The sequence below is a fragment of the Salarias fasciatus genome, chromosome 6, assembly GCF_902148845.1.
Source record: "Salarias fasciatus chromosome 6, fSalaFa1.1, whole genome shotgun sequence".
Taxonomy (NCBI): Eukaryota; Metazoa; Chordata; class Actinopteri; order Blenniiformes; family Blenniidae; genus Salarias; species Salarias fasciatus.
The window spans coordinates 33,972,729-33,997,579 of record NC_043750.1 but is presented as its reverse complement, the minus strand read 5'-3'; the positions used below and the strand labels follow the sequence as shown (position 1 = coordinate 33,997,579).

At 43.1% G+C, this 24,851-nt stretch overlaps 3 protein-coding genes across 4 annotated transcripts; all 3 read left to right on the top strand.

Annotated features, from left to right (window-relative positions):
* Window positions 1–1,864: 1,864 nt before the first annotated feature.
* LOC115390867 (tektin-4-like) lies at window positions 1,865–4,039 on the top strand. Its single transcript, XM_030094898.1, has 7 exons — window positions 1,865–2,392; window positions 2,692–2,762; window positions 2,948–3,091; window positions 3,171–3,257; window positions 3,394–3,529; window positions 3,602–3,756; window positions 3,826–4,039. Exons 1-7 carry the CDS (start codon window positions 1,865–1,867, stop codon window positions 4,037–4,039), a joined length of 1,335 nt encoding a protein of 444 aa, XP_029950758.1.
* A 2,446-nt stretch (window positions 4,040–6,485) lies between these two features.
* On the top strand, window positions 6,486–17,433 carry LOC115390864 (polymeric immunoglobulin receptor-like). 2 transcript variants are annotated; one of them, XM_030094896.1, is made up of 10 exons: window positions 6,486–6,754; window positions 14,121–14,157; window positions 14,332–14,463; window positions 14,575–14,658; window positions 14,784–15,104; window positions 15,382–15,678; window positions 16,083–16,121; window positions 16,267–16,362; window positions 16,453–16,517; window positions 16,697–17,433. In XM_030094896.1, the coding sequence occupies exons 2-10, from the start codon at window positions 14,121–14,123 to the stop codon at window positions 16,847–16,849; spliced, it is 1,224 nt and encodes a 407-aa protein (XP_029950756.1). In that variant the 5' UTR covers window positions 6,486–6,754; the 3' UTR covers window positions 16,850–17,433. The 2 variants fall into 2 exon arrangements, with proteins under 2 accessions (XP_029950756.1, XP_029950755.1); XM_030094895.1 differs by having other exon boundaries at window positions 14,332–14,658.
* A 4,928-nt stretch (window positions 17,434–22,361) lies between these two features.
* On the top strand, window positions 22,362–24,851 carry LOC115390876 (tektin-4-like). Its single transcript, XM_030094915.1, has 7 exons — window positions 22,362–22,889; window positions 23,189–23,259; window positions 23,446–23,589; window positions 23,670–23,756; window positions 24,206–24,341; window positions 24,414–24,568; window positions 24,638–24,851. Exons 1-7 carry the CDS (start codon window positions 22,362–22,364, stop codon window positions 24,849–24,851), a joined length of 1,335 nt encoding a protein of 444 aa, XP_029950775.1.

Below are 24,851 nucleotides of genomic sequence, written 5' to 3'. Positions count from 1 at the left end.
CAGTGATTTGTTGTTTTGTGTATTTTTTCAGTCACATCACTGAAGCTGCATCGTGGGTTTAGCACTCTGGAGTCACAATGAGAAAGACCTTACTGGAGTTTACATGTTCTTCCTGCCCATGTGTGTGTTTTCTCTCAGTTTTTCAGTCTCCTACAGCCCCAAAATGTGAGCTTGAGTAGTGTCTCAAAATTGAACGTGTGAATGTGAGTGTCTGTAGCTTTGTATCCAGCTTGTCCGGGTCCTACTGTCAGCTCTAACTCTCTGTGACCCCAGGAATGAATAAGAATGGATGGATGGATAAATGGGGCTCGGGAAGGCATCAGCTGTATGTCATCGACTGAATAGAGACATTCACATGAATCAAAGGATTATCTCACTGTCAGCAGGCCTGATCGCTACATGTCTTCACCCTGGTTCATACTATTATCTTTACCTTCTGTATGATCAATGAAAGCGCGATAATCTCATTAATGGGGAGCCAGTGACTTTTTCTTTCATGCTCATAGTCTGATTAGAGAAAGGTGAACATAAATCTTACTTTATGGTCACTTGGAAGTTTGCACTGTCACCTCACAGAAGAAAGAACAATGATGAATTTGCATGTTTTCCCTGAGAGCCTGTGGTTGGTTGGGTTTTATCGAAAAGCTTGTTCGAGGTTTATTCTCATCTCAGTCCCCACTTACCTCAGATATAGACAGCTCCTCGTGGCACTCAGATAACATATGAAATATGGTGGCTGGGTTGTTTGTTCAAAGGAAACATTTTTACAGTCCTGCAATACAAATATTTTATCATTTAGTTCTTTATTATCAAGAATTTTTGAAGAATATCAAAGAGGAAAGTTGTCATCTTTGGAGAAATTATGAGACAGAAAAATATAAAATTCAGGAGATTTTATGATTAAATTAGTCTTGGATTTTCAGTAAATGCTTTCAGAAATTAGTGCTGCAGTCGTGTCAGATGATCTTGGGTTAGAGCGCCCTCGTGTGGCGGAAAAATAAAGTGCGACAGAAAACTGGATTTCCAAAATGAGAAAATTCAGTCTCATCTGAGTCTATTCAATCCTTTATAGGGCACACTATCAATAATTGGGAGTTGGTCAGAGCTATCACTTTAAATACTGTTTTAAAAAAGTTGTAATGCAAAAAAAAACACCAACTTGTAATTCTTAGTTTAAATAAATGACCAAGAAACGCAGTTATCGTGTATAATCGCTTGTGTCTGAGAAATATTCAATACATTTAAAAGAGAAGAAACTGACAGGTTAGATCACATTACTCCAATAATTATTTCTCCTCTTTGGCTTCTTGCTAAATTAATTTTTTTTTCTTTTAACGATGAAGCTTTTGAGCACCAGGCCCCACCAGGTCTGGAACAGATTTCTACAAAGAATTGAAGCTGCAATTAGGTGCATATGAGGTCTCTATTACATCATTATACCATGAATTAAAATACAAATACATGCTGAATATGAAATCTGAGAAAGGTTTGTGTTTCCGGTAATTACAAGTAAAGAAACATATTTCATCATGATTGCTTAATTAGAGTTTTTCTTCTTCTTCTTCTTCTGAAAGCACATCTGCTGCATCCTGCTCATCCAATCAGTTAACATGATGTTTGTGAACATCTAGGGTTCTGTTATCAGTTGTTTCAGAAGAACAGCCACTAGTTTGATGTCGTGTGTTATTTTCTAAACGCCTGGTGATGGAATTCAATACCAGTCCGGTGATCTGAGCTGCTGCAACCTGTAACTACTGGAAACACCAAACAAACGCAGGAGTCAGCGCGTGTCCGCTTTTCCAGGGAACATCTCTCTCCATCAGTCGGGCTGATTTAGTGTGATTTACACCGTGCTGAAAGGAAGATGAGCTCTGATGTTCTGGTGTCCAGGCCGCACCGTGACAGCCGAGCCGCGGCTCACGGAGTCCCGGGGAGAAGCGCTGCGGAGCCGCCCGGGGACGCGCAGCCCTCCTCGGGCTCGGCCACGGCGGGGTTCCGCTCGGCAAAGTACACCCCGGGAGAATGGTTCTCCAACTACCACACCATCCTCCAGCAGGCCGGCTCCGACCGCCTGCAGGCCCGCAGCGTGCAGCGGGAGTCCCGGGCTCTGAAGCAGGACGCGGAGGCGGCCGCCCTGAGCCGCCAGGCCGCGGGGACGCGCCTGCTGGGGGAGCGGCTGCAGGAGATCCACGGCTGGAGCTCCGAGCTGCAGCGGCACGTCGAGCGGCTGCAGGCCGACACAGAGGCGCTGCAGGCGCTGCGGGGCAGGCTGGACCGGGCGCTGGACGCCACCGAGACGCCGTACGCCATCGCCACCGACAACCTGAGCTGCAGGGCCCGCAGACTGGGACCAGACCTGGTCAGAGACTCCGTGGAGGAGGAGCTGCTGAAGGTACCCGGACCCACAGGGGTCAGGGGTCAAACCCAGGGAGGCGATAGACCCATCATCAAGAAAACCAGTGATGATAATAATAATTAATATCCATTTCTATTTGCTTCCATTAGTATAATGAATTAGTGTTTGACACCTGTTTATACTTCCAACAATAATCATTTCTACTTTAAACTTTTATGTATTATATTAGTGACGTTCACTTCATTACATTCAGTTGTAAAATGTGTGTTCTGAAAAAGTGAATGTTGAGATGAAGATAGATGGAGTGAGACACTAATCTGGAGTCTGATCTTTAGGAGGTGGACTTGATCAGGAGTGTCCAGGCTCTTCTGAGGAGAACCACGGCTCAGGTCACCAGTCAGATCAAGTCAGTGTCGCTCTCAGTCACATGAAGCATCGCCATCATTTTAATAACTTTCACCACAGAGGAGGGCAGCACGATATAACGCTAAAATATGTTTCATTTATCGCGGTACATGATCACATGTTCACCTGTTGTTGTGCAGCCCAGCTGTGGAGAAATGCGTCATCAGTCTTTCACATGCGCTCCAGGATGAACCGAGAGGCCAAGCAGATGTTGGAAATGGACTGGTCTGATAAGCAGGAGGCTTATGGCTTTGATGACCGCAGTGGAAGACACAGCAACACCAGTCCAGACACCAAACTCCACCCCAGCTCAGCCAAGCTGCAGGAGCAGTGAGTTTGAATGTGAAAACATTAAATGAATCTATCATTATGAGAAAGTGTGCCTGACATGCTCTGTGGTGTGCTGCAGTGTGTGTAACCCCTCATCGTGGACACAGTTTACTCAGGACAACTTGTCCAAGGCGATGCAGGAGGAACAGGCCACTTACAGTCTCAGGTTCGAGCTCGGACTCATGAAGCTGCTGCAGGGTGTGATGCTTGATTCAAACACAGGGATGCTCTGTGTGTGTGTGTGTGTGTGTGTGTGTGTGTGTGTGTGTGTGTATGTGTGTGTGTGTGTGTGTGTGTGTCAGACTGTTGGTGGAGCGACTGCTGCAGGATACCACTGAGGACCTGAGAGCTCAGTGCTGCAGCGTGGATCGAGCCTTCAGCCAGCGCTGTGTGGAGCTCTGTGAGGCCAAGACGCAGCTGGAGAACAAGCATGCTGAGGTACAACGCTCGACAACAGCGTGACGGACTGACTGATGGCAAATCACTGATTTTTCTCGGTCACAAGTGCAGATCTTAGAGCAAATCGGGGCTCAGGAGAAGAACATGGTGCTCCTGCAGCAGGCCATTGACAGCAAAGAGGCTCCTCTGAGAGTGGCGCAGTCCAGACTTTACCTCCGATCCCTCAGACCCAACATGGAGCTCTGCAGGGACGAACCACAGCTCAGGTATGTACATGTCTTCTCTCTCTCCCACCTCCCTTTCTCTGTGTCCTCATGTGTTTCTCGTGTCTGCAGTTTGGAAGGTGAGGTGAAGCAGATCGACGCCTCTCTGGCGTCTCTGCAGCAGCAGCTGAGCGAAGCCAGAAGCTCCCTGTCTCACCTGGAAGAGTCGCGCATGGCGCTGGAAAAGGACATAAACTGTAAAACCCACTCACTGTTCATCGAGAGAGAGAAATGCATCCCTCATCGTCAGCGATACCCAACTGTCTCAGTACTCTCAGGATACTGATAACTACACCTTTAGTCGTATTCTGTGTGTCTGGTTTTCATGTATTGTGAGGATTGAAATAGTTTGTGGCCAGAAAATCCTGGCACTGGATCGTAATGACATATACTTTTATTTCAGTTCATTAAAACATACAGTTGATGTTATTTTACTATAGTTTTAAAGAAAAACTAAATAAAAATGATGTGTTGTTGCAGGGTTTTGTGATCCTTCAGCGATTCTTGGACAGCTCTGTGTCATCAGATTGTTCACAATGAAAGTTTACCTTGAATACATATCATTGGTAATGGTCATTACGGTTTTTCTGTTTTGGTTTGGCTCATTTCTTGAAACAGAAATTACATTTTCAAAAAAAAGATCATTTAGCGAAATGGTCTTACTGTTCAGCACAACAACACAGTTCACTTCCACAACTCGTATCTCTCCCAAAACTGTTCACTCCTGATTCAAAGCTAAATTTCTTTCCCATATAAATAGTCAGTGCCTCCAAAATGTAAAGATCCTTCTCAATTGCTTTGATAACTTGGATGGTTCAACACAACACGGTTCACCTGTCAAAGCTCAGATCTATTCCAAAACATTTCCCTCAGGTGTCAAAACTACATTTCCTTCTCAAACAAATGATCAATGCACTTTCCATCAGAGTTCAACATACTGGATCAACACACACACACACACACACACACACACACACACACACACACACACACACACACACACACACACTCACACACACACACACACACACACACGTACACACAAAAAGACAAAAATTGTATGTAGCCTCCAGTACTGTAAATGAAGCTGGACTAACGTCTTCACTGGTCACCTTCCTCAACCCCCTGGTCGGACTCCTCACCCTCGTGCAAATAGATCCATGTCTGGTATTCATGGTACTGAAGTGTGTTCTTGACTAATTTCAACAGTTGAACAGATGATTTTGCAGGTGATGACTGATAAAATGAAATGATGCTGATGTGTTTTGGACAGAACATCCATTCGACTGAGCGGGGGGAGAGAGGAGTCCGGGGATGCTGCAGTACCGCTGTCACCCAGGAGCCCTCCGATGAAGGACAAGGCCAGGAGCGCCCCCCCCCCAGGACCAGGGCAGACAGTGACCATGGCCAGAGGGCCACCGACCCAAGAAGCACACACCCATCATGCATCAGGAGGAATGAAGGTGAGAACAGACAGGGGGCAGCGGAAGAACCCAGACCCAGGGCCCACTGTCCCCCCCCCCCCACCCCACACACACACACACACACACACACACACAGGGCACCACACTCTCTCCTCACATACATAACTATCTCACACCAATACACCCACACACACATCATATATATATATATATATATATACACATTCACAGATACACACCCACCCATCCATACACACACGCACACACATATTCACACATACACACCCAGAGTTGGGAGGGTTACTTTAAAATTATAATCCGGTACAATTACAAGTTACTTGTCAGAAAATGTAATCAGTAACTTACTCTGATTACTTCAATTAAAAAGTAACATACCAGATTACTTTTAGTTACTTTTAGATTACTTCACCAGCAAACATAAAAAATAAAGACAAAAACAATGTGTCATCCTCACAGTGTATTGACAGCTCTACACAGTAAACACTAAATGCTCTGAGTGTTCTGAACTCTGCTGAACTCTGTGTGTTCAGCTCCAATTAATACCAACAACATGACCTTTAACCTCTAACCTACTGAGAATCTGACTTTCTTTCTTTCTGACTCAGGATCAGCTCCATCAGTTCAGACTGTGTTCCTCCAGTAGCTCTACAGTCCAGCAGCACCAGGAGCCGTATTGACAGTGTTAACACACATTTATATTATATCCTCAGTCTGCTGTGTAGCTGTACTGCTGTAGTGAGGAGCAGGGTTTGTGTTCAGGTCGGCCATGCAAAGTATTTTCTTCAAGAGTTCAGTTGATTCATTCCTCAGTGACAGAAGGAAACATGTTGTCTCCAATAAATCCTGCATACAGCTTGAAGATATTATTGCCTCCATCAGATTCTTCTGAGTTCAGCCTGGTGAGGCTGTGGTTCTCAGCAGCAGGTTCCTGACAGGTTAGCAGGATAACAACACTTTAGCTTCACTGTGAGTTCAGGTGTGTTTCATACCTGTAGATGTGTCTTCAGGTTTGACGAGTCTCTGGATGTTGAGAGCATTTTCACAGCTGGGAGGCAGAATTTCGAGGAGTATAAACACAGTAACAATACAGTTTATATAAATATCATTGACTCTGTAAGAGCCATAATTCAGTGGCAGTTTTGATCCGTACTTTGAACTGTGTATACTTCAATTTAGCCATATACAAATGCATGTGTCTGCCCCTTTAAATTTTGTGAAGTCATTAAGACAGTTAAGTTTTATTTTGAGTATGGGAGCTGTGACAAGTACGGGGAGCAGAACTTTTGTCTACCGGGTAAACATGTAGAATGTAATTTTTGTTTATTTTTGTTTTATGAGTAAACATTTTTGACTTAGAAGACATCTCATGTTTTTATTCGTGTATGAGAAATAACCCTGGCCGCAGTTCAGAGGCTTTTGACAAAGAACAAGAAGGAAAAAGCCACATCACTAGTAGAAAAAAAGAAGTGCTCGTTATGAACGACCAGAAAGAGGAGCGACAGCTCGACATGAAGAAATAAGAAGACGCCAACGTCGGACTGGAACGAAGATTGACGGTAAAAGTTTCAGTCAGAAATGCTGGCTCGCGCTGATGTTCTCCGCTCTGAAAATATAATAAGTAAACTGAGATATACGCAAAAAAAAAGCAATATTAATAATCCAACAAATTAATAAAGACCGAGATGTCCGAAAAGGGGTAGGAAGAAGCATAAGCTTATTTACACCTACCCCCTCTCCACTGTCCTGAACGTCTATATTTACATAATCATTTCCTTAAAAGAAAATTAACAAGGTAAATAAACATAGTCACAGATTAAATAGACATTAAGTGAAGTGAAGTTGCTTTACTCATTTGCACATAATTTATGCATGACTTTGCCGAAGAATGGCAGAAGAAGGGCACTTAATTGATGCGGCAGACATGGAAAATAAGAGACAGATTAAGCTGATAGAGAAAGCGTTGCAGGAGAAGCTGCACCGACTTACTGCAGCCAGAAGAGGAGTGCTAGCTAAAGTAGATAAGGAGAAAGAAATTGAAGATTTGATGATTGATGCAGACGATGTGCAAAAGGTGCAAGACTGCAAGGAAAATGAGTTGCGTGCTCTTTAATAACTGAGTTTGAAAAGACTTCTAGCCAAGCGTGGGACCTTCTGTTAGAGTAAGATAAGGAAGCAGATGCAGTGGTTTAAACCAAGGATGTTGGAAACAGGATTTCCGTTTTCTGATAATTACCGGACTTTGACCGGTAAAATCTTCCCAAGTCCGACATATTTTAACACCACTGGTCAAAATGTCCGGTGAAAAATATTCCCTTCAAGCACAATTTTTATTTGAATATTCCCTCCAATCAAATTTTGAATTAAAAAAGGCAATTTCAACGTTGTTTTATTAAAACAACAACAACAAAAACAACAATAAAATCTCGAATATTATCTTTTATGAATAGGCCTGGTCTATGTGGCGCAAAACTTTTTTTTTTCTTCAGGCGGAACTAAACTTGTGCAAGTGTTTCATTTACTCTGACAAAGCGCGCAGTACACCGGGAGAAACATGCCAAAACAAGCAAAACTTAAAGACATTTTTACAGACCAAAAGAGTTCAGAGGAGAAAGATGGTGATGAGACTGAAATCCCAGAGGCTGCTGCAGATGATGTCTTGCCTCCTGCCTAGAAGAAAAGGAAAAGTCGGTCATTTTGGACTGAATGGATGGAAAAATATCCCTGGCTACGGTGCGAAGTAAAGGATGGAACCGAAAAAATGTTTTGTTCGCATTGTGAAAAATCGGGCAAGAAGAATGGATTTACCAGAGGATCAACAAATATGAGAAGCTCGTCTTCAATTGAGCACAGCCAGTGCAGTGATCACATCATCGCAGTCAGTTTATTTTCACAGCAAACAGCAATGAAAGGCCACTGTGAGAGGGCCACAGACATGCTGAGCAAGAAATTGCACTCTCAGCTTAAAGTTGTATTTCATATGACCAAAAATAACATCCCATGTCATCAGTACGAGGTAGGAGTGTAACGGTACACAAAAGCCACGGTACGGTACATACCTCGGTGTAAGGGTCACGGTTTGGTACGTTTTTCGGTACAGTGGGGAAAAAGTAACAAAAGCTCACAAATGTACCAGAGCATCTTTCCCAAGCTTTCCCACGCAATAGATTTATACAAGACTGGCGGGTCTTCCAACCAGTGTTGCCAACTCTCCAGTAAGGAAAGCAGGTATTGGCTGCCCTAAAAGTCGCTAGAAATCGCTAGATGACGTCATCACCTAATTTGTGTAATTGCCGATTTGGATGTAATTGTAATGGACGCTGTAGAAGAGAGGAATGACATCGTGGGAGAAGCTAAATTTGAGCATGCGCGATTCATTTGAAGTGTGGACGCAGAATGGTGTGCTCCTGCTCCTCTCTGCTCTGGCTGCAGCAGGGAGCACTGCGAGAGTCACCCCCAATGCACACTGGATGCGGTCCAGCTGCGTTCCGGCTGCGGTCCGTCTCCGGTCCGGTATACCGCAGCACTGTGATTCACACCACCTGCGGTGTCTCTGCAGTCCGCTGGAGAAGGTTGCCAGATCTGTCGTTAACCGCCGTAAACAATATGGAACCCGTTTTACTCAATAGAAAGCAGCCCAAACCGCCATCTCGGTTGAAAATGCAAGTCAAAACCGTATTTTTATAATAACAAACACGTCATAAACACATAATCATTTCATCAACCTGTCCGACGTGTTCAAAAAAGAAGCTGGATTTGGCAGAAACCCACCTAATCTGGCAACACAGAGCTGCTCCGGTGATAGAGCTGTTTCGTGCCATTTTGGTGTCATTTGACTTTCCTGCAGTGACGAAGTACAAAACCGTTCATTCTTCTAATGCGTATAATGACTACATGACGTTGTTTGTTCTGTATTCTACCAGAAGAACTAAGAAAATGGAATATTAAGGCAAACACACGACACAGATTTTATTTTGAAGTCACTTATTTTGGAACACGTATCGCGTTTCCTTCCGGCGCCCGACTTGCTTCTGTCTGGATTGACGCGGTAGGGCTGCGGCATGCGGAAAAATGTATTCGTCTTGTGATTGTGTGTACCAACCCGTGACCAATGCTGTTACACTCATAGTACGAGGGGCTGACTGAGCTACTTGGAGCAGCTAAGGCTCCTGATGTTGTTACACCTGAAGGCATTTACCGGCACAGCGACTTGACGACATGGAGACGGCGCTAGAAAGTGTTGTGATGAAGCAGCTGGATGACAAGCTAAAAGGGAGCAACTTCACTGGGGTTATTATTGATGAGACAGTTAATATAACCGTGGACAAGAAACTGATTATTTACGTCAAATTCCAAGTTAAAGGGAGAGATGAAACACGTTTGCTGGGAAACTATGACGTGCACTCCGGGACTGCACAGTGCACATTTAACAAACTGGTTGAGGTGCTGCGCCAGACGGATGTGGAGCTGTCCCGCGTCATCAGCCTTGGCTCAGATGGAGCCAGTGTAATGCTGGGAAAACATGCTGGAGTTGGTGCACTGCTGAGGAGAGAGAGTGCATTTTCCATTCAGGTGCACTGTATTGCACACAGAGTTGCACTGGCCGCACAAGATGCTGCAAAATCTGTGGGCCAGCTAGGGACCTACAAGCACACTGTTGCCTCTGTGTACTCCTTCTACAAGCATTCAGCCAGCAGGACCAATCGCCTCCGTCAACTGACAGCAACGCTCAGTGACGAAGACACGACAAGTCTGAAGCAGCCATGCGCTGTGAGCTGGTTATCGTTGCACAAGGCAGCGGAAAGCATCGAAACTACCTGGCCTGCTCTGGTGATGGAGCTAAATGAAGAGGCTGTTGGAGGCAACGCCCAAGCCCAAGGTCTCCTGGGCCAAATCCAGCCATACAGCTTCACCGCTTTGACTGACACACTGTCTGATGTGTTACCTGTGATGACCAAACTGAATTTGATTTTCCAGAAAGACGATGTAAATCTGGCCACAATCACACCAATGGTTCAAGCATCCATTGCAGCACTAACTCAGTTAAGAGATGCGCCCGGGCCAGAAGAGGAGCTGTTTCAGGCAGAGTGCGAAGACAGCATGTATCGGGATGTCCAGGTGACACATGCAGGAGACCGGGCTGTGCAGGCGTTCAAAAAAGCCAGAGTGCACTAAATCCAGTGTTTAACTGATGCGTTACACGACCGATTCCCTGAGGATTCACTGGATCTACTGAACAGCTTTGATGTCCTTCTGAACCCCTCCCGCTACCCACAGGGAACGAGTGGTAAGTTAGAGCATATCACGACATAAAGCCTACCATGTCATCATAATCATAACTAAAATAATATTATAGGCTATTCGTAGTATCTAATCTATAGGCTGTATGGCAAAATGGCACTGTTAAAACTAAGGTTTATCTATAGGTACCATGGGGCTGTTTGTTTTTCAAACATTGTTTAATGACGTTTCATTAAAAAAACACAGATAAATTATCTCTCCATCTGTTCAGAGCTTCGGGAGTATGCCAAATCAGCCATCCAAACCACTGTTGGTCATTTCGGCAAAGAAATTACAAGTGAGGACGAGTCTGCTGCAGCTACAGCTCCACTCATTGATGCCACAAGTGTGCAACGAGATGCCATCGCGGTGATGACAGTGCTCCGCTGTTACGGAGACTTGAACTTCTCTACAGCCTGCGAAGTTCTCATCAGAGATTTCAGCGAAATCTACCCGGCGTGGGCCAAACTGGCCAAGATAGCCTGCTTGATCCCCGTGTCCAGTGTGCCAGCAGAGAGAGGTTTCTCCCTGCAGAACCGGATCAAAACAGCACAGCGAAGTCACCTTGGAGAGAACAAAGTCACAAGACTGATGCGCATTTCAAGCTGCGGGGAGACACTGCACACTTTTTCATTCATTCATTGGTTCATTTCGAGCAGGTCTTCACAAGAAAAGAAAATACAGTACATCGGTACAACCAGTTCATCAGATACATCTACTGCTCAAAAAGGAGTGGGAAGAAGAAAACTTATTGAATCCCATCCCTGTCTTCCAATTCTGACGTAACTAAATATAAGAAGTTAACTTCCTTATCTGTACAATAGAGAAAACAAAACAAATGCAAAATTCTTTCTCATTCAGAAAAAGAACACAAAGGTTTTAGACAAAAGTTACACATATGGTGTTCCTCACAGAAACATTTGAATATTACAACAGATACATACCAGCAATAGTAAGGACAAAAATACCAACAATGGTAGCACAGTAACAATGAAGGATAACACATACCAGCGATGGTAAGAAACATCATGCGCCAAGCATGTCACAGATTCAGGGAAACATAATTTGACAATCCATGATTAGAACAAGTTTCTCTGTATTTTGACCAGACCATGTCTTTAAGTAGGAACTTGAATTTGTGAATGTTTCGGCAGAGCCTTTGCTGTAAATCCAGAGCATTCCACAGTTTTATCCCACAAACAGTCACACAAAAACTTTTATGTGTAATTCGGACAATTGGCAAAATAAAATTTCCACAACCTCTGAGATTATAACTGCTCTCTTTTTGAACAAAGAATTTTTGCAAATTTTTTGGTAATAGATTATTGAATGCTTTTGATTTTAATGCAGCTGCTGGACACTTCAAACAAGCCAAAAAGTGAAGCGTAAAAAATGAAGCAAAAAATGAGTGGGGAAAGCCTGAAACATGTGAAGGGATTTTTTTTGTTTTGTTTAGAGTTTTATTACGTATGTAGAAAAGCGGACTTTATTTTATTTCAAGTTGGCAGCACGCCGCGTTATCAAATGAACAGTCCAGCTGTTGTTTTGTTAACAGATTGTGTTATCTGAGAAAAGACATTCTGTTTCTTCAAGCTTGTTGTGCAATATTTATTTTTGTTGACCAGTTGAGTCAGTTGACGGCACTCATTTTATTTGATACAGCGTATGCTTTAAAATAAAGTTTTATAAATTGACATGCTTTGATATTATTCTTATACGTCATGTCATTTTAAGTCTGCCCCTTAACATAAACGTGAGGATCCATGTAAACTTAATGGCACGACTTTAAAAGCACCAAATTAGTTGCCTTAACGAATTTAGTTAGTAAATAACGTGAAGGCTTGTAAAATGTAACTTCCATGAGGCAGTGACAGATCACCCTATGGAGCCCAAATGTCATAGTTGCTGTCAAGGTGCGGATCCTGTCTTTATTGGGGAGCTGTCCGCGGGACTCCGCTGTTTGACTCCTCAGTGACGCACAGTGCAGGGTTTTAGAATCAGTTTTTGCAAACAGTCCACTCAGGTTGTTACACAACTTTACTTTGAAGACAGAACAAACGTTTCTAGGACCAAATTATTTATGTTTTCAAATCGCTTTGTCACGTAGAGCGACAATGATTACATCGATGGAAAATACACCACCACTTAATAACACTTTGCAGGTGAGTAGACTTTATATATACTGTATGTCCTGATCTTTGGGCATATCTTTGAATAAATTCCCCTATCACTCTATTGAAATTTAGTCCGCCCCAAATTTGACAGGCGATGGCGGGATCCTTTCAAAAGAACCCCCACATCACCCCCCCCCCCCCCCCCCACCCCCCCCCACCACCACCACCACCACCACCCCCAGCCTCGCGGGAGCTACGCGGGTATACTTGCAGTATTTAAGCTCAATAAATTCAGATAATATTTGACCGGGAAATCAAACACTTGTCCGGTAAATTGAAAACCTGCCGGTCACGTTGTCCGGTGCCATTTTTTCATAGCGGAAACCCTGGTCGGAAATCGCTAACTTTGTGAGACAGAAAAATGGATTGATGCTTTGCATAAAGAAAAGAGTAAGGATGATAAAACAAAGGATAAGGATGAAAATGACGATGTAAACCCTGAGGATAGTGTATCACATGGTGTATCACAGGTGTCAGTGATCAAAGCAGTAAAAACCAAGAGCTCATTGGTTAGTCGTTCATCAGTCGCATCCTCCAGATCATCATCAGTTCGTGCTGCTGCAGAAGCCAAGTTAGCTGGACTAATGGAACGTGCTGCTGTCTTGTCACATCAGACTCTATTGGATATGTGCCTATTTTACTGAATTACATAGACAGATAGATAGATAGATAGATAGATAGATAGATAGATAGATAGATAGATCGATAGATAGTAGACAGAGTTGGAAAGTAACGTAATGGCATTACGTATTTAGAATGCACAATAAGAGTAACTGTATTCCATCACAGTTACAGCTTCAATGTGATGTATTCTAATTACAGTTACTTTCTCCAAAAAAGGGATCTCTTGTCGGGATTACTTTGTGGCAGTGGTTCTCGAACACTGTGTGTGCTGTGGGATTTTGTGACAGCCAGTTATGACCCTCTGTTTGTGGCTTGTTGCTCTCTACTGTCCTCTCTTTTTCTCGCTTTCTATCCTCTAAACTCCAACCAGAGCAGCAAAAAGGCCCCACCTGCCTCAGAAAGTCTGAGCTTCTGCAGGTTTCTTCCTGTTGATAAGGAGGTTTTTCTTCTTACAGTCTCTTACACTCGCTCTTGTGGAATTGCTGGGTTTTTCTCTGCGAGTTCCTTTAGATGACTGTGCTGTATTTAGTGAAAATTAAAGTGAACTGGATTGAAACTGAATGGTAATGATAATGATGAGTAATTCATGCCAAATAAATCAAATTTACTAATATCAACAAATTATCTTGTTACACACCGGAACATTTTCACTCATTTCACACTGTGTATGATAACGATTGCTGTCTTTGTGCAAAAGTTAACAATAGGACAAAAAAAAAAAAAAAAAAAAAATGCAGAAATGAAAGTGCTCAAGATTGACATGGCATGTTGGTACATGTGGGCGTAAGAATTTGAAGAAGCAGGAAGTCCCCTCTTAAAGTTTCTGTTTCCTTGACATGTCACAAAGATGCCGAGGCGCCGAACCCTGCTCATCCTCCTCTGCAGTAAGTCCTCTGGATTAAAACACTAAATAACCTTGTTTCCTTGAAAGAAATTAAGGAGTCTGACACTAAGGAGCAAATGCTTAATAATTGTCACTCATTATTTTGTTGTGCATTTTTTCAAAACAGGACAAATGAAAAGAAAATGCCTTGTTTTCTATTGTTTTTCCTCTGGAGTCTCTGCAGGTTGTGTAACCGGAACCACAGGATTGATAAAAGTTTTTGGATACCTGGGAGGAGATGTGAATGTAACCTGCCCCTACGATCCTGGTTATGAGAATTATGAGAAGTACCTGTGCAAGAACAAATGTGAAGACAATGATGTTCTTATTACCACAACAGACAACAAAAATGTCCGATTCTCCATCTCTGACAAGAAAAACATTGCAAAGTTCCTCGTGACCATCTCAAATGTTACAGCTTCAGATGCTGGAAAATACTGGTGTGGAGTGACCAGGACTGGAAAAGATCTCTACCAAGAAGTGAAGATACAATTAAGAAAAGGTACATATAGCGGCTCCATTATATCATTTATACCACAAATTAAAATACAAATAAATGCTGAATATGAAATTTCCGTGGTTCTGGACCCTCAGTAAGCTTTGTGATGAATTTTGTCTTATCCGCAGACAGTTGCTGCAGCGATGTGGTTAAAACTCAAAGTCACGAGGAGGGTTCGGTGTCCGTCACTTGTCCCTATGCTGCCGAACACCAGACCAATCTGAAGTACATCTGCAGAGGAAGTCAGCCCTCCACATGTCTGCAGCGGGCAGTGGTCACCTCTGAGAGGACATCAGACCCGCGGTTCACACTCACTGATGATCAAATGTCAAGGAAATTCACAGTGACCATCAGCCAGCTGGCCCGAGCAGACTCTGGACAGTACCTCTGTGGTGTTCGTTCAGACGCTGGACTGGATGTTTTTTCTGCTGTTCAGCTGGAAGTGAAAGGTAAGAGTTCGTCGCAATACTGAAGCATTTCACAACATGAGAATCAGACCATTTTCCCTTGAAAAAAAAAAGAAAGAACGAAAGCACATTTTTCACTTGAAAAATTCAAATGCAATTTACAAGCACATTTCAAAACATCAGAACAAAGTGGAAATGTTCATTTGTCTATCAAGCATATTTACACAATGAAATGCACCATAATTCCGTTGATGCGCGCCCATCAGCACAGTCTAAAATGTCATCAGTTCATTAAGAATATTTTGGATCTTTCTGTCAGAGTGGTGCTGTGTGGCGTCCAGCAACGTGACAGGCACTGAGGGACACTCAGTCACTTTGCAGTGTCCCTATCCACCTCAACATCAGCATAACAGAAAGTTCCTCTGCAAGGGAGACCGGCGCAACAACTGCACAGACGTGGTGAAGAACAGAAGCAGGTTCACCCTGCAGGACGACATTTCCTCCAGCACTTTCTCAGTGACGGTGTCCGAGCTGGAGGCAGGAGATGCTGGGACGTACTGGTGTGCCTCACACTCACAGTGGAGAGTCGGAAACTACACCAAGCTTCAGCTGTCAGGTGAGCTCAGTGCCATTCTGGGGGAGATAGAAATAGCTGTACGATGCAAGTGCGATATAGCTTTTCTTGTTTGTTTCACTTCCTTTTGACCCATTTGTGGCTTTATGAAACTTAAGCCACTATCGCAGTGCTGCAGTGTGTGTGAGATTGGGATTTCACTCATGTTTCACAAATCTATGCATCAGCCAGAAATCACAAATCCAAGTCTGTGAATCTAAAATGACTTTGAATGCACTTAAACATGATGATGATCAGGTGATCTTTTGTCGGAGGTGCAAAAACCTCAAGTTGATCCAAGTGTATGTTTAAAAGTAGAGACATTTTGGTTTTTCTGAACATCAAACATCTCCACCTCCTGAAGTCTGCTGCCGGCAAACAAAGTGAAAAATTCTTTCCTCCCACAGTGTTTCTGCAACGTGACAGCGTGATTCCTCCGTTTACTGGTAAGCCTGCTTTAGGTAAATTCTCACCAACTGAACATTTCCTGTGTGTCTTTTTATAATGTGGGGCCATATCTGTGGTTGTGTTTTTGAAGCTGTCACACACTATGTGAGGATGACCTTTCTGTTCTGTTGTGTGTTATTTCAGGTACCACCCTTATCGTAGGTTTCAGCGTGATCCCCGTGGTGCTCATGCTGATATTCACGCTGGTCATGTTTCGGCTCAAATGCCACAAAAGACGAGGTATATTCCACTTTATTCCTGCATGCATTGCACTCTGCAGACAAACCCAGCTGTATATCAGTGTTTAATTGTTTTCACTTGTGTCTCCAGAAGCTGAAGTCTTTGTGTTCAAAAACCAACCAGGGCCAGCAAATGTGGAAGAGACGAGACCAAATGTAAGAAAACATATGTGCAAACTCAAAGTACTGAGACCAGTTGGTATGCAAAGTGTATATAGACTGGATATAATGGCAAAGACTTTGCTGACAGATTTCCTTTTAGTCAAATATTGTAACCACACAAGTGGTAGTGCTTTGGTGTGAGTAAAGTTATCTTCATGTTGGTTCTTTCTCAGGTTTGCTCCAATCAAGATTTTGTAGGAAAGGTAAAGCAGAGCTCGTGTTACAACTATGACAACGATCGCGAGGACCAGCCAGAATATGGAAACATCACCAGAACAGACGAAATCTACTGCAATCAAGAAGTGTTCAGAGTACATAGAAAATGAGTATCAAAAGGCAGTGAATGTACTTGTGTGTACTTTGTGATAAGTAATAAGGAGATGTCTCGGAGAAAGTCAGGCAGAAACCATCATATAGGTGGAACATGGTCTGCCTCAGAAGAAATGGCATAAAAATTATTTTAGTGGGTAAAATGGCTCTTTCAAGGTAAGATCTCAGAAACTGCTGAAAAATGTGTTGTGGATTCCACAAAAAAACACACAGAGGGTGAAGATTTTAAAATGCATTCTTTTAATATAACTCCTCAGCTTTATAAATTAAGATGATGTTCTGTGCAACACTTCCAGTTTTTTGGGTTTTTTTTTTTTGTTTTGCTATGACTGTAAATGTAATGAATTTTCACTTTTAATGTTCTTGTTAATGGATGTCTCTTCTTTAAAAGTGTTTCTGCTTTATAACTTCTGCTGTCAAAGTGTGGGAGGATGAGGAGCAGAGCTTCAGACACATTAACTCCCCGACAACTTTCTCTAACATCAATAGAGTATGTATTTAGAGTTTGAAAATATTGTATCTGTGACACGTGGCTTTAAAGCAATTTTTCCTTTTTAATGTGACGATCAAGCTCACAATAAAATCAGCAATGAAAATGTTTGTTGTAGCAAATTGGTTTTTGTATCATATGTGCAGGAGGTACATGGTCACTTCATTCTATGTCATGCCATTAATCTCACAAAGAAAAAGAAGCACAATATTTCAACACTGATTGTGTAAAATACAGTAAAGTGTATTTGCAGCACCAAGTTCCTGTTTAAATGTTCTTGGAACAAATGACTCAGCTTTGTCCTATTTTTTGCAGCGCTATTTAAACCTTTCTGCGATCATATTTCTCATGTTGGGTTGAGTGTGGCAGAATACTGCGACTTCTACAGCCTTCAGCTGCATGAATCTTTTTTTAGGTTTGACAAATTTAATCTTGCAGTGTTGAAAACAGCAATAGTTTATTAATATTCTCTCAGAAAAAAGAGCTCAATGTGACACAAAATTGAAGTGCATTCATCTTATAAATAAACTTTATATAAACTTTACATTTCAGAAAACTAACACATAAAATACAAATATCTACAAATGTTTATAGAACATCAGTTTCAAAAAATAAAATTTGTTTCTGATTATGAATGAAGCAGCTTCCCGTGCCGTCATGGCAACCAAACGCTCTTAAGCAGCGTCAGCTACATATTTTATGATCATCACATATGTGCATTTCTAAGGCAACAGGCTGACAGGCTTTTAAGACAGAATCTGTTCATCAGGTGAAGAGAGGACCCAAAGAGTGCAGTGGAAGACTGAGTTCACACACATTTCACACAGACTAGGTTAAATAAGTTCCAGGAGGGAGGGTAGACAAATCATATCACATTCAGCTTGAGAGATCCAGCTATTTTGCCATGGGGAACACTCACTTATTCATCCCAAAGTCCTACCGAGTTATTAAACTCTTGCGCCAAGGTAGTTATGGAGCGGTCTACAAGTGCCGTAAAAAATGGACCACAGAGAAAGTGGCTGTTAAGGTCCAGAAGAATGACAAATACAGTCTGGAACATGAGGTATGACAATTATCACGATACATTAGCACAAATTCTACTATATTCAAGGTAGTAGCTCTGCTAGGAGGGTTGATCTTTTTGTTTGTGTTGCCAAGTTTGTTAAGATCAGTTTTAATTTGAACATGTCACTCATTAAAATGGCCATGTTGCTGCAGGCTGAGATCATGAGAACCCTCATGTCTGAGGAGTTGGATAAAGCCAACATCGTCAAGTATCATGGTCAAATGCATGCTAATGACGTAATGAGTCTGGAGTAATTGAACAACGTAATGTTTGTGGATGAAATCAAACATCCACTCAAGGTCAAAATTATTGACTTTGGCCAGGCAGTGTTGAGACACCAAGCTGAAACAGGAAGCCTCCACCAGATTCATCGAATGAGGTAAGAACTGATGACATTACCGTGATGGCATCTCCCACTGTGAGCTGCTCAGACACGTCGATGTTCAAATTTTCAATCATTCAGTCTGACAATGTAACTAATAATATTTCATTTTCTTTCTTTCTTCCTTCCTTCACAGAGCACCAGAAATAATATTTGGACTGCCCTTCTCAGAGGCCATTGACATCTGGTCTCTGGGTTGCATGATGGGCCAGATGAATGCGGCAAATGCAGCACTGAGATCGAGCAGGGCAAGAACCAGTACTGTGTCTGAGGCCATGAGAAGATAATAATAATAATAATAATAATAATAATAATAATAATAATAATAATAATAATAATGCGTTGGTTTTATATAGCGCTTTTCAGGACACTCAAAGACGCTTATCATTAGTAACTTTGACTAGAGTCGTCTGTGCTATGATGAGTTCTAAAGCCTGACTGAAAAGACTCAAGTAAGTCGTTGTTGTATAAATGGTCATAAAGCTGACTTGTCAGAGTGTTCTACAGGACAGAAGCTAGGTAGTTGTAAATGAGGTTCTACTGACAGATCTGAAGATGTGTTTGATAGGTCTGTGACTGCTTTGGGGACTGTGTTTTCAATTTTATTTCTTATATTTACAGTGGGGGGGGAAATAATTATTGGATCCCCTCTAGAATTTGTAAGTTTGCCGACTTTGATAGAAATGAACAGACTCTCATTTTTGTGGTTACATATTGATTATGTCAATAGACAGAATATCAGTCAAAATGTGTGTTAAAGAAAAAACTTTATCAAGTGAAATAAGTATTCCACCCCCCAAGCAAAACATTACTTTGTACTTATTAAAGGAAACCCTTGTTTGCAGGTACAGCAAGGAGACGTTTGTGGTCTCCAGGTTTGCTAACAGCGCAGGAGGGATTGTGACCCTTTTCTCTTTACAGTCAGTCTACTAGACTTTAGTGAACTACTTTTGTTCAGAATGTTGCATAGGCGATGTGTTTTTAAATCAAACAAATCTATTTCTGTGCAGTTTGGGTGTCAATATCCATGACTTACAGACAGGGGTGTTTCTAGAACCCCTGGGGGCCCTATAGGCAAGAGGGACTGTGGGGCCTCTCAGGCCCAGAATTATGATGAATGAAGTCCAGGACAAAGGATCAGAAAACAATACTTTAAATAATAATGGTGAAAATGTGGCCATAATCCTTGCCATAGTGTAACAGACAGACAGACAGACAGACAGACAGACAAACCATGACGATTACATTACCTCTGCTGGCAGAGGTAAATATGTGCTCTAAGTTCGTCATACCACAGAAGTGTGTTGTTAACCACGCTGTCAAATAATGCGAATGATTATATACAGACTTTATTAATGTGTCTTGAAGAAAATGGTTGAAATCACTTTACACGGACTCAGCTTACTTTTCTGGTGCTTGGTGGTGGATGACTCGGAGCTTGGGACAAAGTCCCTTTGACTAACTTTTTTATAAAGTAACACACATGGCTTACACACTCTCACTTAACACTATCATGTTTTTTTTTATCCTCTTCTTGATTTTTCTTCTCTTAGCGTGCCCTGAGGGATATGTCCGCTTCATTTTGTGTGTTTGACATCACTGACTGCACGTTGATGCAAGGGCTTACAGTCTAGTCGGCCCACGGCCAAGTCGGCCCCATGCAAACTGGCAGGGCTCTCAAGCCTCATGCACTGAGCCTGACAGTCACGCATTCTGGGCTTTTGTCACACACTCACGCCACACATGGTATTTCTCACGCTGAAGAAAAAAATACTGGTAAATTTGTATGGTGCACCGCGGCTATGGAACCAGGAGGGCTCAAACACGTCTGCAAGCCTCTCACTGACCTGTCAATCAAAAAAGGAAAGGGGCGGGCTAAAGTAGCACAACAACCAATGAAAAAAAAAATCATTGTTACAGTCTGCTAGAGAGTGATGGGATGTACATATGTGTCTGTCTTAACTGTATATTTAAATTAAATTTAATTTATATCTGTTATTATTATTATAGTGTACATATGTGCTTGTCTTAAAAGTATATTTAAATTATATTTAATCTATGCCTGTTACTGTATATCTATTATGTATTTAATTATATCTGTTTTAAATTTATATTTAAATTATGTTTAATGATGTTGGTTAGCTTAAATCTGTTATTTAATTATATCTATCCTAAATTTATATTTGAATTATATTGACTTTTTTTATTTGTGGTTGGGCTTTGTAAATTTCATATTTCACATTTCTATTCCATTTATATTTCTTTTCTCTGTGCTGCTGGAACACTGCATTTCCCCCCTGTGGGACAAAAATGGACTTTCAATCAATTCAAATCAATCTAAATTATTCAAATGTCGCTGTGTGATAACATGAGACAAGGCACCAATGAAATTTGATTTGTAACTGTAGATAGTATTTCTACATTTGCAAAAGAATAATAAAACACAATAGATGTATGACAATAGATACCTGTACTTCATTTTAAAAGCTGCCTTTGAATGATCAGGAGTCAGGACTCTATGGCTGTAGCTCTGTCACTTCACGTGACTCACTTTGCACCAATATGGTTCCTTCTTTCTGTATGAAAATGTCATTTAGAACCTTCCTGACTGAGTTTGCAACAATGTATCGTTTTAAGTGACGTCATCATCTAATTTGACCTAGATATGCAGATGACGTCATCTAGAACGTTACTAAGTGAGGAGTTGGTAACAATGTGTCAGTTTTAAAGGCCTTTTGTTTTTTGCAAAACACAATAAAGTGCATCATAATTAGTTTAACAATTTAATGTAAATATTAACATTTCACAATATGCACTTTCATTTAAATCATTTTCACATTGTAATATGTATAACACAACCCACCATTCAAGTCAGTTCAGCACCGATAAGTTTCCTTCTTTCTTTGCACAAACTTCATGTCATCTCAGGTGGACTTCGCAGGAGGAAAAACCAGGCTGGAAGCAGTGAATGACAGTGCCATAGCAGCAGCGCACCAGACAATTTTACTGGTATTTTTTTCAGCGTGAGAAATACAATGTGTGGCATGAGTGCGCGGCAAAAGATCAAAATGCGTGACTGTCACGCTCAATGCATGAGACTTGATGCATAGCGCCGACTTGGCTATAGGCCGACTTGCTTGGGGCTGAGTTAGTTACGGCCGACTTACCGGTAACTGTATCCCGATACTATTATTTTACCTCATCCTAAAATTAAATTGAAGTTAAAGAGAAACGGGGTGTGCAGGTAAGATTGAAAAAGCATTAAAGACTTGAAGAGAGGATCTCATTATACACAATCAATCTATAAATAAACCGAGATTAAACAGGAAGACGCCAAGATAAACGCAAATTAATGACAAAAATAAATAAAAAGAATTAATGTGTAAATATTGAAATAAAGGCATGAACATTAGAACCAAACAACCAGTCCGGTGATCTGAGCTGCTGCAACCTGTAACTACTGGAAACACCAAACAAACGCAGGAGTCAGCGCGTGTCCGCTTTTCCTGGGAACATCTCTCTCCATCAGTCGGGCTGATTTAGTGTGATTTACACCGTGCTGAAAGGAAGATGAGCTCTGATGTTCTGGTGTCCAGGCCGCACCGTGACAGCCGAGCCGCGGCTCACGGAGTCCCGGGGAGAAGCGCTGCGGAGCCGCCCGGGGACGCGCAGCCCTCCTCGGGCTCGGCCACGGCGGGGTTCCGCTCGGCAAAGTACACCCCGGGAGAATGGTTCTCCAACTACCACACCATCCTCCAGCAGGCCGGCTCCGACCGCCTGCAGGCCCGCAGCGTGCAGCGGGAGTCCCGGGCTCTGAAGCAGGACGCGGAGGCGGCCGCCCTGAGCCGCCAGGCCGCGGGGACGCGCCTGCTGGGGGAGCGGCTGCAGGAGATCCACGGCTGGAGCTCCGAGCTGCAGCGGCACGTCGAGCGGCTGCAGGCCGACACAGAGGCGCTGCAGGCGCTGCGGGGCAGGCTGGACCGGGCGCTGGACGCCACCGAGACGCCGTACGCCATCGCCACCGACAACCTGAGCTGCAGGGCCCGCAGACTGGGACCAGACCTGGTCAGAGACTCCGTGGAGGAGGAGCTGCTGAAGGTACCCGGACCCACAGGGGTCAGGGGTCAAACCCAGGGGGGCGATAGACCCATCATCAAGAAAAACAGTGATGACAATAATAATTAATATCCATTTCTATTTGCTTCCATTAGTATAATGAATTATTTTTTGACACCTGTTTATACTTCCAACAATAATAATTTCTACTTTAAACTTTTATGTATTATATTAGTGATGTTCACTTCATTACATTCAGTTGTAAAATGTGTGTTCTGAAAAAGTGAATGTTGAGATGAAGATAGATGGAGTGAGACACTAATCTGGAGTCTGATCTTTAGGAGGTGGACTTGATCAGGAGTGTCCAGGCTCTTCTGAGGAGAACCACGGCTCAGGTCACCAGTCAGATCAAGTCAGTGTCGCTCTCACTCACATGAAGCATCGCCATCATTTTAATAACTTTCACCACAGAGGAGGGCAGCACGATACAGTGCTTGAATATGTTTTTATTTATCGCGGATCATGCTCACATGTTCACCTGTTGTTGTGCAGCCCAGCTGTGGAGAAATGTGTCATCAGTCTTTCACATGTGCTCCAGGATGAACCGAGAGGCCAAGCAGATGTTGGAAATGGACTGGTCTGATAAGCAGGAGGCTTATGGCTTTGATGACCGCAGTGGAAGACACAGCAACACCAGTCCAGACACCAAACTCCACCCCAGCTCAGCCAAGCTGCAGGAGCAGTGAGTTTGAATGGATGAAAACATTAAACGAATCCATCAACATGAGAAAATGTGCCTGACATGCTTTGTGATTTCTGCAGTGTGTGTAACCCCTCATCGTGGACACAGTTTACTCAGGACAACTTGTCCAAGGCGATGCAGGAGGAACAGGCCACTTACAGTCTCAGGTTCGAGCTCGGACTCATGAAGCTGCTGCAGGGTGTGATGCTTGATTCAAACACAGGGATGCTCTGTGTGTGTGTGTGTGTGTGTGTGTGTGTGTGTGTGTGTGTGTGTGTGTGTGTGTGTGTGTGTGTTCTTGTATTTCTATCCTTGTCGGGGCCAAATGTCCCCACAAGGATAGCAAAACGTGGAACGACGTGCCTTGTGGGGACCTTTTTCCGGTCCTAAGTAGGAGAAACAGTGTTTTCTTGACCATGTTGTTGTTACTGAAAAAAGTAAAAGTGCAAAAACATTTCTTTAGGGTTAGGCTTTGTTGTGGTGTGGGTTAGGGTTAGGGTAAGGGTCAGGGTTAGGAGCTAGACATGAATGGGAGTCAATGGACGGTCCCCACAAGGATAGAAATACAAGACTGAGCGTGTGTGTGTGTGTGTGTGTGTGTGTGTGTGTGTCTCAGACTGTTGGTGGAGCGACTGCTGCAGGATACCACTGAGGACCTGAGAGCTCAGTGCTGCAGCGTGGATCGAGCCTTCAGCCAGCGCTGTGTGGAGCTCTGTGAGGCCAAGACGCAGCTGGAGAACAAGCATGCTCAGGTACAACGCTCGACAACAGCGTGACGGACTGACTGATGGCAAATCACTGAATTTTCTCGGTCCCAAGTGCAGATCTTAGAGCAAATCGGGGCTCAGGAGAAGAACATGGTGCTCCTGCAGCAGGCCATTGACAGCAAAGAGGCTCCTCTGAGAGTGGCGCAGTCCAGACTTTACCTCCGATCCCTCAGACCCAACATGGAGCTCTGCAGGGACGAACCACAGCTCAGGTATGTACATGTCTTCTCTCTGTCCCACCTCCCTTTCTCTGTGTCCTCATGTGTTTCTCGTGTCTGCAGTTTGGAAGGTGAGGTGAAGCAGATCGACACCTCTCTGGCGTCTCTGCAGCAGCAGCTGAGCGAAGCCAGAAGCTCCCTGTCTCACCTGGAAGAGTCGCGCATGGCGCTGGAAAAGGACATAAACTGTAAAACCCACTCACTGTTCATCGAGAGAGAGAAATGCATCCCTCATCGTCAGCGATACCCAACTGTCTCAGTACTCTCAGGATACTGA

Coding starts and splice junctions, on each gene's coding strand:
- LOC115390867 (XM_030094898.1), top strand. CDS start 1,865: ATGAGCTCTGATGTTCTGGTGTCCAGGCCGCACCGTGACAGCCGAGCC. Junction 3,258..3,393: donor CAGGCCACTTACAGTCTCAG/GTTCGAGCTCGG, acceptor TGTGTGTGTCAG/ACTGTTGGTGGAGCGACTGC. Junction 3,757..3,825: donor AGGGACGAACCACAGCTCAG/GTATGTACATGT, acceptor TCGTGTCTGCAG/TTTGGAAGGTGAGGTGAAGC.
- LOC115390864 (XM_030094895.1), top strand. CDS start 14,121: ATGCCGAGGCGCCGAACCCTGCTCATCCTCCTCTGCA. Junction 14,158..14,331: donor CCTGCTCATCCTCCTCTGCA/GTAAGTCCTCTG, acceptor TTTCCTCTGGAG/TCTCTGCAGGTTGTGTAACC. Junction 16,518..16,696: donor TGGAAGAGACGAGACCAAAT/GTAAGAAAACAT, acceptor GTTCTTTCTCAG/GTTTGCTCCAATCAAGATTT.
- LOC115390876 (XM_030094915.1), top strand. CDS start 22,362: ATGAGCTCTGATGTTCTGGTGTCCAGGCCGCACCGTGACAGCCGAGCC. Junction 23,757..24,205: donor CAGGCCACTTACAGTCTCAG/GTTCGAGCTCGG, acceptor TGTGTGTCTCAG/ACTGTTGGTGGAGCGACTGC. Junction 24,342..24,413: donor TGGAGAACAAGCATGCTCAG/GTACAACGCTCG, acceptor TCCCAAGTGCAG/ATCTTAGAGCAAATCGGGGC.